A 14,984-nucleotide genomic window follows, 5' to 3' on the forward strand; every position below is an offset into this window, starting at 1 on the left:
AACCTAGTAGGGTGACCTCTTAATGGTATTACTGACAAGCTCTGCCTGCTGTTGCAATGAGACTGGGGGAAGGGGCCTGGGAATACAGCTCTTCTTGGCTCCCTTTCTTTGGATCGGTGGACACTCCAGGGAGGAGTGAGGAACCTCCATTCAGTCATTCAGTAGCTCAGTCTTTCAACAAACATTTGTTGAATTCACACTGTTTCCAGCAAAACACTAAGCCCTGAGGATAGATAACCAGTGAGACCTCATTTTGTGCCCTCGGAATTCAACTCATAGACAGACTCATAGACAAACCTGAGAGGTACGACAGACAGACAAATAACTCAGTGTGAGACTGTAGCTTATCCTTTGAGCTAGATCCTCCAGAATTGTGTAGCCTTGCCTGGTCAAGTACAAGTATAGTACAGTAGTGCTGGTTTAGCAAAGGACAAGCTCAGCTTGCCACTGTCTACCTTTCAGTTAAGTCTACCAACAGACGTTGGCAACCATCTTGTCTGAGGAGCTTGAGGTGAAACAGTGGTATTAGTGCAGCAAATGTGGACTGACTACATCCAGGGCGTAGAATAGGCACTTGAGGGAGAGACCACAATAAACATATATGACCTCTGTGTTCCAGGAGCCCATGGCCAGTGAATGGGGGAAGATGCCACTTATCATTAACTCTATTACAAGGAACCAAAGAATGGGATTAATTTAGGCTCTGTCACTTAGGCCTGGTTTTATAGATGAAGTGACATTTGAGATGAGCCTTGAAGGATGTATAAGTTTCCAAGATGGAACTGGGGAGGAGGGACAGTCCAGTAGAGGAAACAACATAAGCAAAGGCTCAGAGAGAAGCACCAGACCTATTTGGGGAAAAACAAACTGCTCTAGTTGGCTAGAGCATAAGGTCTGTGAGGGGATAGTATTTAGAGAAAGAATGGGGCCAAGACACCACCACCCTTTCAAAACATTTACGCCCAGATATCACTAATTTGATGTATTTTTTTCAGAAGAAAATAGAGTAACATCTATTTTGCCACTTAACTTTACAAATGTTGTTAATAGAGGCTTGCTCTGTATTTTTCAGTGTTCCATGATGTACATTTCTGGTTTGATCATTTATTCAACAAGCATTTATTGAGAGCATGTAATGCACCAAGTTCTTTGCTGGAAGCTGGGAATGGAGGAAACACACAATTTCTGTCCTTAAGTTGCTCAGTCTTATCCAGGAGACATTCGTGTAAAGCGCAATGGAAGACAAGCCGTGTAGATGTTCCTAGCAGGTATCTAAGTGGTGCATCAGATGCAACATCCTTATTTAACAGAAGGAAACTCAGAGGAGGAAAAGTGACTTGCCCGAGATCATACAGTTAGCAGCTGTGTGCTAGAGCTAGGGGCCAGGTTTGCAGTCTCTCAAAGCGTGCTTGTTCCCTTCTGTCCTCCTCTACTCTGAGCCCTGCCCTTTTGTGGACATGAGGACTGGACTGACAGGAAATAAGCATGAAGAAAGTCTGGCTAGTGCATACCCCAGCCACCTTCAAGTACCACTTCCTTAGCATCTCCTCTCCTAAATACTTTTGCTTCTCGTCATGGTACTTTTCCTTAAGTCCAAGAGAGAGTATGGGAGTTTCTGGTGTAAGTTGGGTATTGTACAGGCGCCTGCTGGACCAACCTTCAAAGAAAACACCTGTTCTGTTCATGATTCTTGCCTTCCAGTTTCATAAGCTTTTGGGCAGATGAAATGTAATATCAAAATAGCTCAGAGAGAGCCTTGGTAACATTTAAGATATTGAACGTGCTGCATCTGGTAACTAGAAAATTTAATGATCTCCTGCTGTTTTGGTAATTGGATAAGTAAATACATCAGAATAAATCACACCGGCAAGTCTTTTGTATGTCGTTAGGGACTCAACTCTTTTAACTCCTGTTCAAAGCTCCAGCTCGTGAGTGGTGTTTGCGTGCAGAGTTACGCACACACCAGCTCGTGTGGCCCTGCTTGAGTACTAAAATGCATTCAAAATGCTCACTTCCCCCCTAGCCACTCTGCCTGAAGAGCACGCCGAGCATGCCACGCCAGATGCCTCTGAAGCCACGGAGACGAGTTTTTTTCAAAAGTTTAAACTAAACCTAATAAGACATTCAAGTCCTTCATGATCTATCTCCAAACTGTCTTTCCAGCCATGTCTTCCATTATGGATGTGCTATACGCCTTGCCAGAAACACCAGCCATTTACAAATTGGGGAAATGAGGCCAAAGCGAAAGGGGACTATCCCGTTATAGTAAGGAATCATGTAAGAATTTTAAGTAGGAGAGAGGCAGGATCAGACATTTTGTTCAACTCTCAAATGACAGTGTGAAAGAGAGACCCAGAGGGAAAGAGGGAAATGGTCCATTAGAACCTATTAGGTGTTGGGTGATGTTGTCACCAGCTTCCAGATGAGAAATTTGGGTCTTCTGGAGGTTGAGTGACTTGCTCAAGAGCATACATGCAGACCTAGAATTCAAAACCCACCAGTGCTTTTTCTTATTTCCTCCCTAATTAGCACTTAAAGGCCTAGTGGTGAAACTGTCGGGCAAACAGTAATTACGGTTTTTCAGAAGGTTTTCACACTGAGGTAACAGTTCTGAACCTGACCAGTTTACAGGTTTCTCTCCAAACACAGTTGGTAGCATTATAGACCTATCTTTTATCAGAGGCATCCGAGGAACTGTGTGTACAAGGGCCTGTCTGCCTTCCATGATATCAGCCCCTGAAAGTGATGGATATCCCCCAGACCAGTGCTCCCAGCCTTTTACAAATCACTGCACACATTGAAAATGTTTGTGTGCCTCCTTGGAGTAACCACACTAAGCTGCTCAGGGTTAGAGGCAACCCAGCCCTGAGGATCCTAGTTGCCCTAAGGGGTGAGGAGGCTGGCATCCTGGCACACCACTGGGGCTAATCTGCGTAGATTTCTCTTGCCATACCATAGAATCCTCATTCATGAATTTGCCTCTACCCCAATTTATTAAACTTTCAGGGACAGTGAGCTTGTGAACCATTCTATAAAGTAGGACTTCCTTTTATTTACTTGAAATCATGTCTTCCAGAGCTCGAGGGACTAATCTTGGGACCTGTCTTCCTAGAATGAAGACACATGCCTGTTCTCATTTTTTTAATGCTCTCTATTCTTTTACTCTTTTTCTGATTTTTACATTCACTCTGCACACTTGGATCTTCTGTTTCTAGACTAAAGAGGCTTCCCTTCCTATCCCCATGTTACCCATCTTGATAGAAGCCTCTCTGTTCTCTCTGGGCTTTCCTTGCCAACACTGTTGTTTAATAGTATAGTGACCAAAGCCACTATCAAAGATACCAATGCAAGGAGAGGGTCACATCTTTCATTTGGTTTTCAGGGTCTCCCTGACAGTATGCCAAGTTTGAGGCCATTTTGACATTAGTAACACTTTAGAGTTGGTATCCTCATTAAAAACCTGTCTAAAGGACAGGCTAGGAATGAAGAATCTAGATTTGGTCCCACATCTGCCATGAATGCTAAGTAATCTAGGGCAAGTTCTTTTCCCTCACTGGACTTTTCTGTCCCCATCTGTTACAGAGATAACTTCTAAAAATCCCCTTCAGGGGTGCCTGGGTGGCTCAGTCAGTTAAGCGTCTGCCTTCGGCCAGTTCATGATCTCAGGGTCCTGGATTGAGCCCCACATCAGGCTGCCCGCTTAGCAGGTAGTCTGATTCTCCCTCCCCCTCTCCCTCTGTGTACTTGCTCTCTCTCTCTCAAATAAATAAATAAATTTTAAATAAATAAAAAATAAAAATGCCCTCCAGTTCTGACAATCACTGGATTTGTGATAATTGAACTAGAAATTTGTCCAAATGCCTGACATAATAATACACTCTGTTTTGGGGAGATATGTGCTTCAGTTACATGAGGAGATGGTCCTTCCAAGCAAGAGACTTAGAATAAATAGTCTAGTGTACGACTACAGTACAAATATTATCTGGTGTGGTGGTTAAGAACACAGGCTTTGGAGCCAAACCCAGTTTTAGATCCTTGTTCTGCCACTTCCTGCCTGTGCTGTCTTAGGCAGGTTATATAATCTCACTAAGCTTCTATTTCTCATTTTTAAAGTGGAGGTAATAGCATCTCCCTCACAGCGTTGTGTAGTGCTTGTGAACCACTTAGAAGAATTAGCACCTAGTAAGCTCCCAGAAAATGGCTAACTGTCACCATTATTATTATGTGATAAAACAAAGAACAGATAGGGCAACCTACAGGATATAATTTTTATCCCTTTGCCACTTTAGTTTTCTCTCCCTTTGTTCTTCCTTTAACTTTTCTTTCATTCTCCCTTCTTCCCATTTAAAAAAAAAAAAGTCAAGGAAAGAAAATGTCTTGTAGGACCCTATTCTTTGCAACTGCAGAAGCCCACCCAGCCTCACTCTGTAGCACACCAGTTACTCTACCATAGTTTAATAATGAAAAAAGAAGCATCTGTCCTTGTTTTCTGGAAACTCTTGCCCCCGTGCTGCTTCTTTCCTGTGATCCAAGGAGACATACTGGTCCAGAAACTACACAGGAAGCTGGGATGGAGATAAGCCATAGAGTAGTCACATAGTGGGACCCCTCCAGATTGAAAGTTCCTTTTGGGGTTACATTGCCACCTACAGCAAATGTAGAGGAGAAGTTGCTAGGAGCTAAAACTGGCATTGCTGTGCTTGGTGGTGGTGATGATGATGATGATGATGATGATGATGATGGTGATGATGATGGTGAGTAATCCCTTATGTTTGCAAAAGACTTTAAAGTTACCAAAGCCTTTTCACACCCTGACCAGCAGATCAGTTCTTACGTTCTCACTCTGATACTTTGTGGGTGTGACTGGCCTCTTCCGGGATTTAAGAGGTATTTAAAGAATATGGACGATTAGCTATTAGGATAGGACCAAGTTGACAGTAACAAAAAATAGCCAGTGTTCCTGTGGGGAACAACAAAGCTCATACCACAACAGGGACATGAGCTATGATCCAGCCGCAGAGTACGTGCTTCTTTTATGCTCAAGGGAACATTAACTGTTCTCTGTTTAGAAGTAGGATCAGAGGTTAAGAGCCAATGAAGAGGGATGCATGGGATATAGTCTGGAAGTTCACAAACCTGGCTGCAAATTCTAGCCTTGTCTTTCCTACTTGTGTAATCCTGGGCAAATCCCTAACCACTTTTGACCTCAGAGAATTCATCTATAAAATGGGAATAATAGGAGTACTTATCTCAGGACTGTTATGACAATTTAATTAGATAATATATAGAACAACTAGTATAGCGTGTGGCACTTATAAAATGCCAAATAAATGGTAACTTTTTTGGTAGTGATAACATTAATGATTATTTTTTAAACTTGTGGTATTTAATATGCATTTTTAAAATTCAGTAATTAACAGAATGAATTACTCCTAGCATACCAAAGAGATTAGTTGTGGGGCTCCTGGGTGGCTCAGTCAGTTAAGCATCCACCTCTTGATTTCAGCTCAGGTCATGATCTCAGGGTCATGGGCTCCCCACTTGGTGGACTCAGCAGGGAGTCTGCTTGAGATTTTTTCTCTCTCTCTCTCCCTCTCCCTCTGCCCCTCCTTCTGCTGTCTCCAAAATAAATAATCTTTTTTAAAAAAAAGATTAGTTCTCCCATGCTCAAAGTAAATGCTAATTTTGAACGTAAACCAAAGCATATATATATATATTCAGCTTCAGTATAATTTGGGAACTTAACATAAGCAGCCTTTGTGCTGCCTCCTAGGGTAGAAGGAGCTCAGGATTTGAAGTGAGAAGATGTGGGTTCAAATGTGAGCTCCACCAATTTCTAGTTGTATGACCATAAGTAATGTCCTTGTTTGAGCTTTGGTGTTCTCATCTGTTAAAATGGGAATAAAGTAGTCCAATCTCTTAGCATAGCTCTGGGGTTTAGATAAAATATGTGAAGGTGGTGTGAGAGCTATAAAACAATAGTCACTGTTATGTACACATTCTTCAGAAAGAAGTTTGGGAGCACATTCATTTTGTGTTCAGATAACTTGTTTAAAGAAGCATGTCTTTAAGAACAAGCTCTGTTGTGGCTTTATGGGTGGGAAATGTATTTAGAATTGATTAATGCCCTTACTGGGTGATTCTCATCTTCTAATCAAGGCTGAATAGACTTTGAGGAAAAAAAAGAGTGGCAACCCTTACATCAAGTTACACAAATCATAATTGTTAAGCACTTGTTTAGTGCTCTGGGGGTATTTGGGGGTTTAAGTGTCATTTAAATAATACCCCTTCACTTAACCTGTTCAAGACGAATTGAAAGACATAAAACCAACTGAAAGACAGACAAAGGGCTCAGGGAATACAAATACCACGTTTGTTACTGAGAAAGTTGATCAGAGATTGTGGTTTGGGATCTGCTCAGGGGGCTTACTGATATATTCTTTGCCCCAAAATTAGACAGACTTGCCCACAAAGTCCTTGGTCTACAACTGGAGAAGCAGGTTTGGCTCCAGAAAAGGGAAAGGAAAGGGCTGAGCTTAGATTCTTCACCCACACTCACCAAACAGATACGTCTTCATTTCACCCTATGTGAGAGATGGGGAGAGCATCCCAGAGTCCTCCATGTGGAAGCATGAGTATGAAATGTTTCATGGTTATAAGCTTCATCTTATTAAATCTTCACAACAACTCTGGATGGCAAAAATGTCTCTATTATAAATAAACAATGCACCAGAAAATTAAGTAACTTACCCATGGTCGTCGGAGAGTTAGGAGGTTTTAGCAATGGAATCCAACCCAGGTCTCTCTCCCTAGGTCATTGGGGAGCTCACACCATGCAAATGACATCTACTAAGACATAAATAAGACATTGAATCGTAATAGCTGCCGTGTGTGAAGCTCCGTGATGGCTATTTTAATCCCTACAACAACCCTTTCACCCAGTAGAGATGGAGCTCTAAATCTTACAACGGCCAAGAACTCGAATTTGAACCCAAGTGTTTCTCTTTCCAAAGCCCAACAGCAGCCCAGTTGACCCCATTGAATCATTAACCCCGACATTTTTAAAAATGCAAAAATTAAAGCATAGAGAAGAAAAGTGACTTATCCAAAGTTGTACCACTAGAGCCGGAACTACAACCTGTACATTCTGGCCCTTTACATCCTGACAGCATTAGATATTATACAGCCTTAGCCATCAGCACAAAAGAATATGGAGGAGGGAGAGCTTGCTGAGAGCCGAAAGGTGAGTGAGTGAGTGCTTGCAGAGGCTGCATGGTTTGTCTGTCTGTCTATTGTAGATGATGGGATCTAGTTGTCTTTCACATCTGTGGGCGGAAAAAGGAGGAAGAAGGGGTATGGATGAGATTCTAGTGTTTGCTCTCTGAGTGAGCTACAAAAGGACTGTAAATTTTCCACCAGTGTAGCAAAGGGCTGCTCCTGGGGGTCAGGCTGTGCAAGGCTCCCTCCACTTGCAGTGCTGTCAGCTTACAGCACAGTCTAGAAAGTGGTGGTGCTGGTAGCCCAGAGGGGAGCAGCTAAATACTGCAGAAAATATGAGAACAGAGCTTTTCTCTCCCCTTGGGGATGCTGGAAATTTCTGAAATGCAAATTTTACTCTAAAAGCAAGAATACGTTTGAAAAACCACTGGTGGTCTATTGCTTCCCAATTCCACACACTGAACCTTAAGGCTGTAACTCATGGAGTGAGAAAGAACACAATTAGGCCACTTGAAGGAGGTGGGGAAGTTATAATGGAAAGCATTAGGAAACTAGTCAGAAGGCTTGAGTTCTGGTTCTGCCTGTACTGTTTATGCTATCATAGGCAAACACAGTCACTAGATCTCTTTTCCTAATCTACAGAGTGTGGCTAATTCCCAGGGCATGATTTCCAAGTACTACTGCAGTGCATTTCCCTCATAAGCTGTTAGAAAGCCTTGGGAATGTTTAAAAAAAAAAAAAAGCCACCTAGCATGTTTTTTAAAGACTTTATATTTTTGGAGCAGTTTTAGGCTCACAGCAAATTGAGCAGGAAGTACAGAGAGTTCACTCCCTCACATGTATAGCCTCCCCATCATCAACATTCCCTATTGTCAGCATCCCTCACCAGAGTGGTACATTTGTGACAACTGATGAGCCTACATTGCCACATCACCATCACTCAGAGTTAATAGTTTACATTAGGGTTCACTCTTACATTCTATTGGTTTGGACAAATGTATAATGACATAACCATCATTACACTATTACACAAAGTATTTTTACTGCCCTAAAAATCCTCCGTGCTCTGCCTACTCATCCCTCTCCCCACTCCAGCCCCTGGAACTAGTGATCTTTTTTACTCTCTCCATAGTTTTGCCTTTTCCAGAATGTCATGTAATTGGAATCATACAGTATGTAGCCTTTTCAGATGGACTTCTTTCACTTAGCATTTAAGATTCCTCCAGGTCTTTTCATGGCTTAATAGCTCATTTTTTTAGTGTTGAATAATATTCCATTGTGGGGATGCATCACAGTTTATCTGTTTACCTACTGAAAGACATCTTGGATGCTTCCGAGTTTTGGGCAATTAGGAATAAGGTGCTATAAATACCTGTGTGCAGATTTTTGTGTGGACCTAAGTTTTCAGCTCCTTTGGGTTAATACCAAGGAGTATGATTACTGGATTATATAGTAAGAATAGGGTTAGTTTTGTAAGAAACCACCTAACTGTCTTCCAAAGTACTATGCCATTTTGCCTTCCCACCAGCCATGAATGAGAGTTCCTGTTGCTCCACATCCTCACCAGCATTGGGTGTTTTCCGTGTTCTAGATGTTGGCCATTCTAATGGGCGTGTAGCGGTACCTCATTGTTATTTAATTTGCATTTCCCTGATAGCATAGGATAAAAGGAACATCTTTTCATATATTTATTTGCCATTTGTAGTAGCTCTTCTTTGATGAAGTATCTTTAAGGTCTTTGGCCCTTTTTTTAATTGGATTGTTCATATTCTTATTGTTGAGTTTTAAGAATTCTTTGTATATTTTGGATAATCATTCTTTATCAGATATGTCTTTTGCAAATATTTTTCCCCAGTCTATGGCTTGTCTTCTCATTCTTTTGACAGTGTGTTTTGCAGAAGTTTTTAATTTTAATGAAGCCCAGCTTTATCAATTATTTCTTTTGTGGATTGTGCTTTTGGTATTGTATCTAAAAAAATCAAAGCCGTTCCCAAGGTCATCTAGGTTTTGTCCTGTTTTCTTCTAGGAATTTTATAGTTTTGTGTTTTACCTTTAAGTCTGTAATCCATTTTGAGTTAATTTTTGGAAAGGGTGTAAGGTCTGCATCTAGATCTCTTTTTTTTTTTTTTTTTGCCCATCAGTGTTCAGTTGTTCCAGCACCATTTGTTGAACCTAGCATTTTTTTCTAAATGTGAAAATATTAGATCCAAACTTAACCTTTATTCAATTTCAAAATGAAAGCATTACTTCAGCAAAATTAAGTAAAGTAACACGGACTGATAATATCAATATATGACTGTGAGTTAATGTTTGTATAAATATGTTGCAAACGATACTATGCATATATTGCTATTACTATTATTTTTAGTATCACTCAGCTCCTGCTCTCAGGTGGCCCCCAGTCTGGTGCTAGTAGTATATTTATGCTCAGGTATTTTTTTTTAAGTGAGAGGCAGAATGGTGTGGCTAGAAGGAACCCCAAAACGGAAGTCAAAAAGTATGGGGTAGAGAACTACATCTTCCCCTTAACTGTGTGACCTGGGCCAAGTCACTTGACCTCAGTGAGCCTCAGGAGGGCAACTTGTGAAATGAAAGTATTGGACTTTTGGCACTTAAGGAACTTTCTCATCCTAACATTCTGGGACTCTATTTGGTATGGCCTAGGATGAGATTCTGTCACACCGATTAATGTTTTTCTCAGCAGCAGTATTAGACTTTTTTTAAAAAGGAACTGAAGCCCAAAGTAGTAATAGAAATAAGATGTATATGAAAGTTCAAACTGCTGAGAAAATTGATCTCGGAAAGAATAGCTCTATTTATCCCATTTTTGCTAAAATAAACAAATTTCATAAAACCAAATTGCTAAGGTATTAATTTAATTGGAAAATATATTATTCGGGTTCCCTAAGTATAATGAATAAAATGTCAGGGTGATTGACTTTACTTTTCTAAGATAGACGAAGTCAGGCCATTCCTCTTCTCTGAAAATGTTCCCCCCCCCCCAAGGAGTCCCCAAGGGTGGGTTTCTCTGTTGATTTAGAGAGTCAATAATTCAGTAAAGTCCCAGGTAAATGGCAGAACACAAGCTAAGATTGGGTTTTTGTATTCGTATTTTATAAACATTTCAGGATTTTTTTTTTCCTGGCCCTTGATCTTTTGCCATTCTTAAAGTGAAGATCTTATATCTTGGAAGCTTGGTTAGAAACCGAACTTTACATCAAAAACCAGGGAGGTACTGTATGGTGACTAACATAATATAATAAAAAAATACTATTATTAAAAAAAAGAAAGAAAGAAACAACCTTAGGGTCATCTCAACCAACTTTTTTCTCTGGATGGATCCGATTCTTTGCCACACCCCTGGCTGAATATTGTAGCAGTTCAACATATAGATTCCCAAACTAGATTCACATCCTGGCTCTGTCCTGAATAGCTCTGAGACCTTGGGCGAGTTACTTAATGTGTTCCATGGATCAGTTTTCTCATCTTTAAAATGGGAATAATAATTGTACCTACCTCAGAAGGTTATTATGCAGATTAAATTATTTTGTTAAATATGCTGGTATTATTTTGTACCAGCCTGCTTTTGCTCCTGGTACAAAATAAATGCTGAATATATGTTAGCTGTTACTGTTATCTTCATGACCTTCTCAAATATGCCCTTATTGGAATGCTTCTAGGGACAAGAGAGAATGCACTCTCTGTCCCCACCCCTCCCTCCTCCTCCAGTGCCACAAGGCAGCCCACTGAAATGTTAGCCAGAGCATGAGCTTTGGAGTCAGATAGACTTGAGGGTGAAATCTTATTCTGTCTGCACCTTAATATGATAACCTATGGTATCTTCAACTGTAAAAGGCAGTAATAATAACTACTTCATTTGGCTCTTTTGAGGACTAGAGTACTATATATAAAGTACTTAACATGGTTCCGGCTGCATGGTAGGTACTCAATAAATGATAGCTGCTGCTATGATGATGGTTAGGAAGAACAAGAAGAAAACAGAACAGAAGGAGGAAGAAGAAAGTAGCGTGGCAGCACACCAGCAGCTTCAAGAGTTCTTTCTGGCCACGTGAATTCTGCGTCCCTGCGACGTTACCTCACCAGTCCCAGCCCTGCCCGCCGGTGCTGCACGTAACACGTCTGGTCTACCTGGCGGTCCTTCGGCTACCTCTTTCCCCATAGCAGCGGCCACCACCACAACTTCGCAGTTCCCTCTTGAATGACCCAGAGCACTGCAGGGTGGTTCCACAGCCTAGCCACCTGTCTTGCAGGGGAGAACCTCATGCCCCTAGGTTCCCCTACAGCCTTTTTGTCCATGCCAGGCAAAAAAAGAATGGAAGCAGAGGTTGTCTTTTTGTTTGTTTTGAAATTCCTATATGAAATGACCTCCAAAGAAGAAAACAATTGCTTCTGACCTGGGGTACCAGACGGAACAGCCCCCAAACAGCCGTGTTTGCTGTGAAGCAGTTCAGCACAGCCTCACTGAAACCACCCAAGGGGTCTCTAGTTATTGAGGCATTATGCTACCAGGGCATCAGGGCAGAAATAAGAAAGGCAGCCTGGTGCAGTCCTGAGCTCCAGGAGACTTCAGGAAAAGAGCCCCAGCTTTGAAGCGAGACCAGGACCCCTCTCAAAGGCAGCATTCCAGCCAGTAATGGCTACCACTGACTGAGCATGTCCTGGCTTGGGCACTGTACCAGAAGCTTTACCAGCGCTCCATTTAACCATCACACCAACCTAGGAAAGAGAAACTGATTATTCTCATCTTAGAGACGGGAAAACCTAGGCTCTCTGGTTATAGAACTTCAAGGTCTATGGGTAGTAAAATGAGAACAGGGATTCGAATCTAAGTTTGCTACTGTCTTTTTAACCACTATACTGCATGACAGACCCTTACTAACCACGTGGCCTTAAAAAAGTGGCAGCCATTTTGAGCCTCAATTTTGCCTACCTACCTCGCATGGTTGTTACAGGAATTAAATGAAATAATATGAAGTCCCTGGCCTGTAACAGGTGTTCAAGAAACTTTAGTTTCCTCCTCTTCAAGTACTAGCTGTCTCACCCAAAGTGGCGGAGAAAATCACTTAACTTTCCTGGGACACGGTTTTCTGAACCTCTGACCTTGTATGTTGACAGTTTAGGCAGGGTGCAGTTTGGGCCCGAGGCTCAGCCTCGCAGCCTGTTTTGCTTCATAGCATTTCTGCTGGTATACATAGGCTCTGGCACTATTATGATTATGGTTTCTCCCAACAAACATCATATTTACAAACCACAAATAACAAAGTACAAGATGCCGGAAGAGCTCTGGCATGTTAATTAAGAACAATAGCGGAAGCAGCTGGGCAGAAAATACCAACGAGTCTGAAGCAGAGGCTCTGTTGACAAGAGACAGCGCAATATTGTACGTTAATTGGGGAAGTGGGTAAACATTTGCCAGCAGCTTGCCCCCCAGTGCATTGGAAGACAGACAGCAGGCTGGGCGCCCCCTCCCCCGACCCCCCCCACCAGCGCCTTGCCTGCCCATCTGCCCAGAACCCAAGAGATACCAGTAGAGCTGCTTTGCTCTGGGTTCCTTATAAGCAGAGAGGATTCTGGAGGTTGATGTGTCTCCCTAATGACCCTCCTGGGCATACCAGGTTTCCATCTGGATACAGTCGAAGATAGTGTTCTTCCTTCAGCTCTCCAGCCTGCTTGTGACACTAGGCCTCCCAGGACCCTCATCCCCCTTGACTAGAAGAAGACAGCGGAGCCATCTCATTAGTTGTGGCTTGAGTTGAGCAGAGGACAGGACTGCTAGCCTTAGATGCTGTATTCTCTGAGGACCACAGGCCCAGAGCCCCTGTGTCTCATACCGCAGACTACCCAGCCTCCCGCCACACACACTCAGACTTGTCCGTTTATCTGTGTGTCTGTCCATCCCTAGTTATTCACATACGCAGTAGCCATCATCGAACACCTGCTCTGTGCTGGACACTGTGCTAATTATATATTTTTTCTCATTTAATCCTCACATCAGTCCTGCATGGTTGATATTAACTCCAAAGCCACAAAGCTAATAGCCAACACAGCTGTGATTTAAACCGGAATCTTTCTGGCTCCAAAGCCCACTGTCACTTCCACTAAACTAGTATTTCTCAACTTTTTAGAATTCATGCTCCCTCCTGATAAATAGGAAAACTCTGTTTCTTTCTCTCACTCTCAGATTCATAAATCCTCCATCCCTGCCCCTGGCCTAGGAGGTCATAAAGCTACTTTAGGATTCCTGTATGACTAGCATTTCCCAACCGAGCCAAGATTTCGTGTAGCTTTACTCTCTGTAGTTCATGTTATTAGATAATGGGTTTTTTATTTCTAAAATATAAAGTCTTATCATAGCATTGACCCATTTTTTCAAACTAAATACCCTCCCACCCCACCAACAAGGAGATTGTGACATGCCTTCCTAGGGAGACTCTGCCTCGGTGGAGGATATTCATCTTTGGACATTGTCCAGTTTACTACATGAAGTTTTAGCCAGAAGATCAGCCCCAAGAACTTAGCTCTTTTCCTACCAAGCAGAAAAGTCCGTCCATGCTGTCAGGAGTTAACCAAGCAGAGGTCCCCAAGAATGCCAATCAGTTGTTTAGCCAGTACCATTTCCTAAGGGGCTCCTCTTCTGTGGGCCAAGCTGTGCCTGCCCGTGGTCACGTGCTAGTTCTTCCCCTGAACTATGAGATGGGACCTCTCTGAGCCCTGGTTTCCTCGGCTCTGAGATGGAAATAGAACCACCTACGTCACAGGTGTACGGTGAGCATCAGATCAGGTACTAGATTTGGAAATGCTCAGGCCACCGCGTAGCAGGCTGAGTCCGTGTGCACGGTAGGGCCTGAACTCCTTAGGGAGAAAAGAGCACTTGTTCCGATCTTTTAAGTATGTTTTCTTTCTTTTTAGGTAACCCAGCTGGACCCAAATAAATCATTATTGGAGGTAAAGTTGTTCCCTCAAGAAACCCTTTTCCTTGAAGCAAAAGAGTAAACATGGCCCAGCAGTGGAACCAGCCATTCCTTGACAAGCCAGAGGCCTGCGTCAAGAGAAGGGCTCCTCACCAACCCACCTACACGCTCGTCTCACTCAACTCAATGTCACACTTCTGCCTCTTGCAAGATTGCTGGAAAAAAGTAATAATAAACATAGCTACTTAAAATTTCCCATCCACGAGTATATGTTCCCAACCCTCATAGAGAATTACAACTCTGCAGCCCTCCCTCATCCCCTTCACCTCACCCTTGTTCAATGACTAATGCACTGTTCCGGTGTGAGTGACCACGAAGTAGAATTTTTACCTCTCCAGTGCCCATCGTTTCCCCACACTGTCTAGGACAGTTCTGTCTGCCCTGTGACACCAGGATGCTATGTATTTGATATGTCTCATTGAGCCAGGGCTCGTACACCTCTGCCTTTTTATTTTCATGACTGGATTTCTACTTTGTCACCTAATTTTAAACGGCATGGGGGAAAAAGTCAAATGGGACTTCTCAGCATGGAGATTAAACATTGTTGTAGGAAAAAAAGCATATCATTTTTGTTGGTACTTTCTGACTTCTTTACTAAGATGTAAGGTTGTGTTTGAGGACTGCCTGTGACATATACGGAAGATACTTACTTGCTGCAGCTGCCTTGGGTCTCCAGGTTCCATCTAAGAGGTATCTGCCGTTCCAGTGCAGCGTGGAAAACTGTTGAAGCACGTTGTGCAGATGTCGAGGTAGTGTGAAGAGGACCAGTACCAG

At 42.5% G+C, this 14,984-nt stretch overlaps 1 protein-coding gene across 4 annotated transcripts in view; it reads left to right on the forward strand.

Annotated features, from left to right (window-relative positions):
• FAF1 (Fas associated factor 1) overlaps positions 1-14,771 on the forward strand; it is a 484,187-nt gene extending 469,416 nt beyond the window's left edge. For all 4 annotated transcript variants that reach the window (XM_008699225.2, XM_040627323.1, XM_040627324.1 and 1 more), the window contains one exon: positions 14,149-14,771. In XM_008699225.2, the coding sequence (XP_008697447.1) occupies positions 14,149-14,232 (84 nt within the window). In that variant the 3' untranslated portion in view covers positions 14,233-14,771. The remainder of the gene's footprint in view (positions 1-14,148) is intronic.
• Positions 14,772-14,984: the final 213 nt, after the last annotated feature.

The sequence above is a fragment of the Ursus maritimus genome, unplaced genomic scaffold (genome assembly GCF_017311325.1).
Source record: "Ursus maritimus isolate PB19 unplaced genomic scaffold, ASM1731132v1 scaffold_12, whole genome shotgun sequence".
In the NCBI taxonomy this organism is placed as follows: domain Eukaryota; kingdom Metazoa; phylum Chordata; class Mammalia; order Carnivora; family Ursidae; genus Ursus; species Ursus maritimus.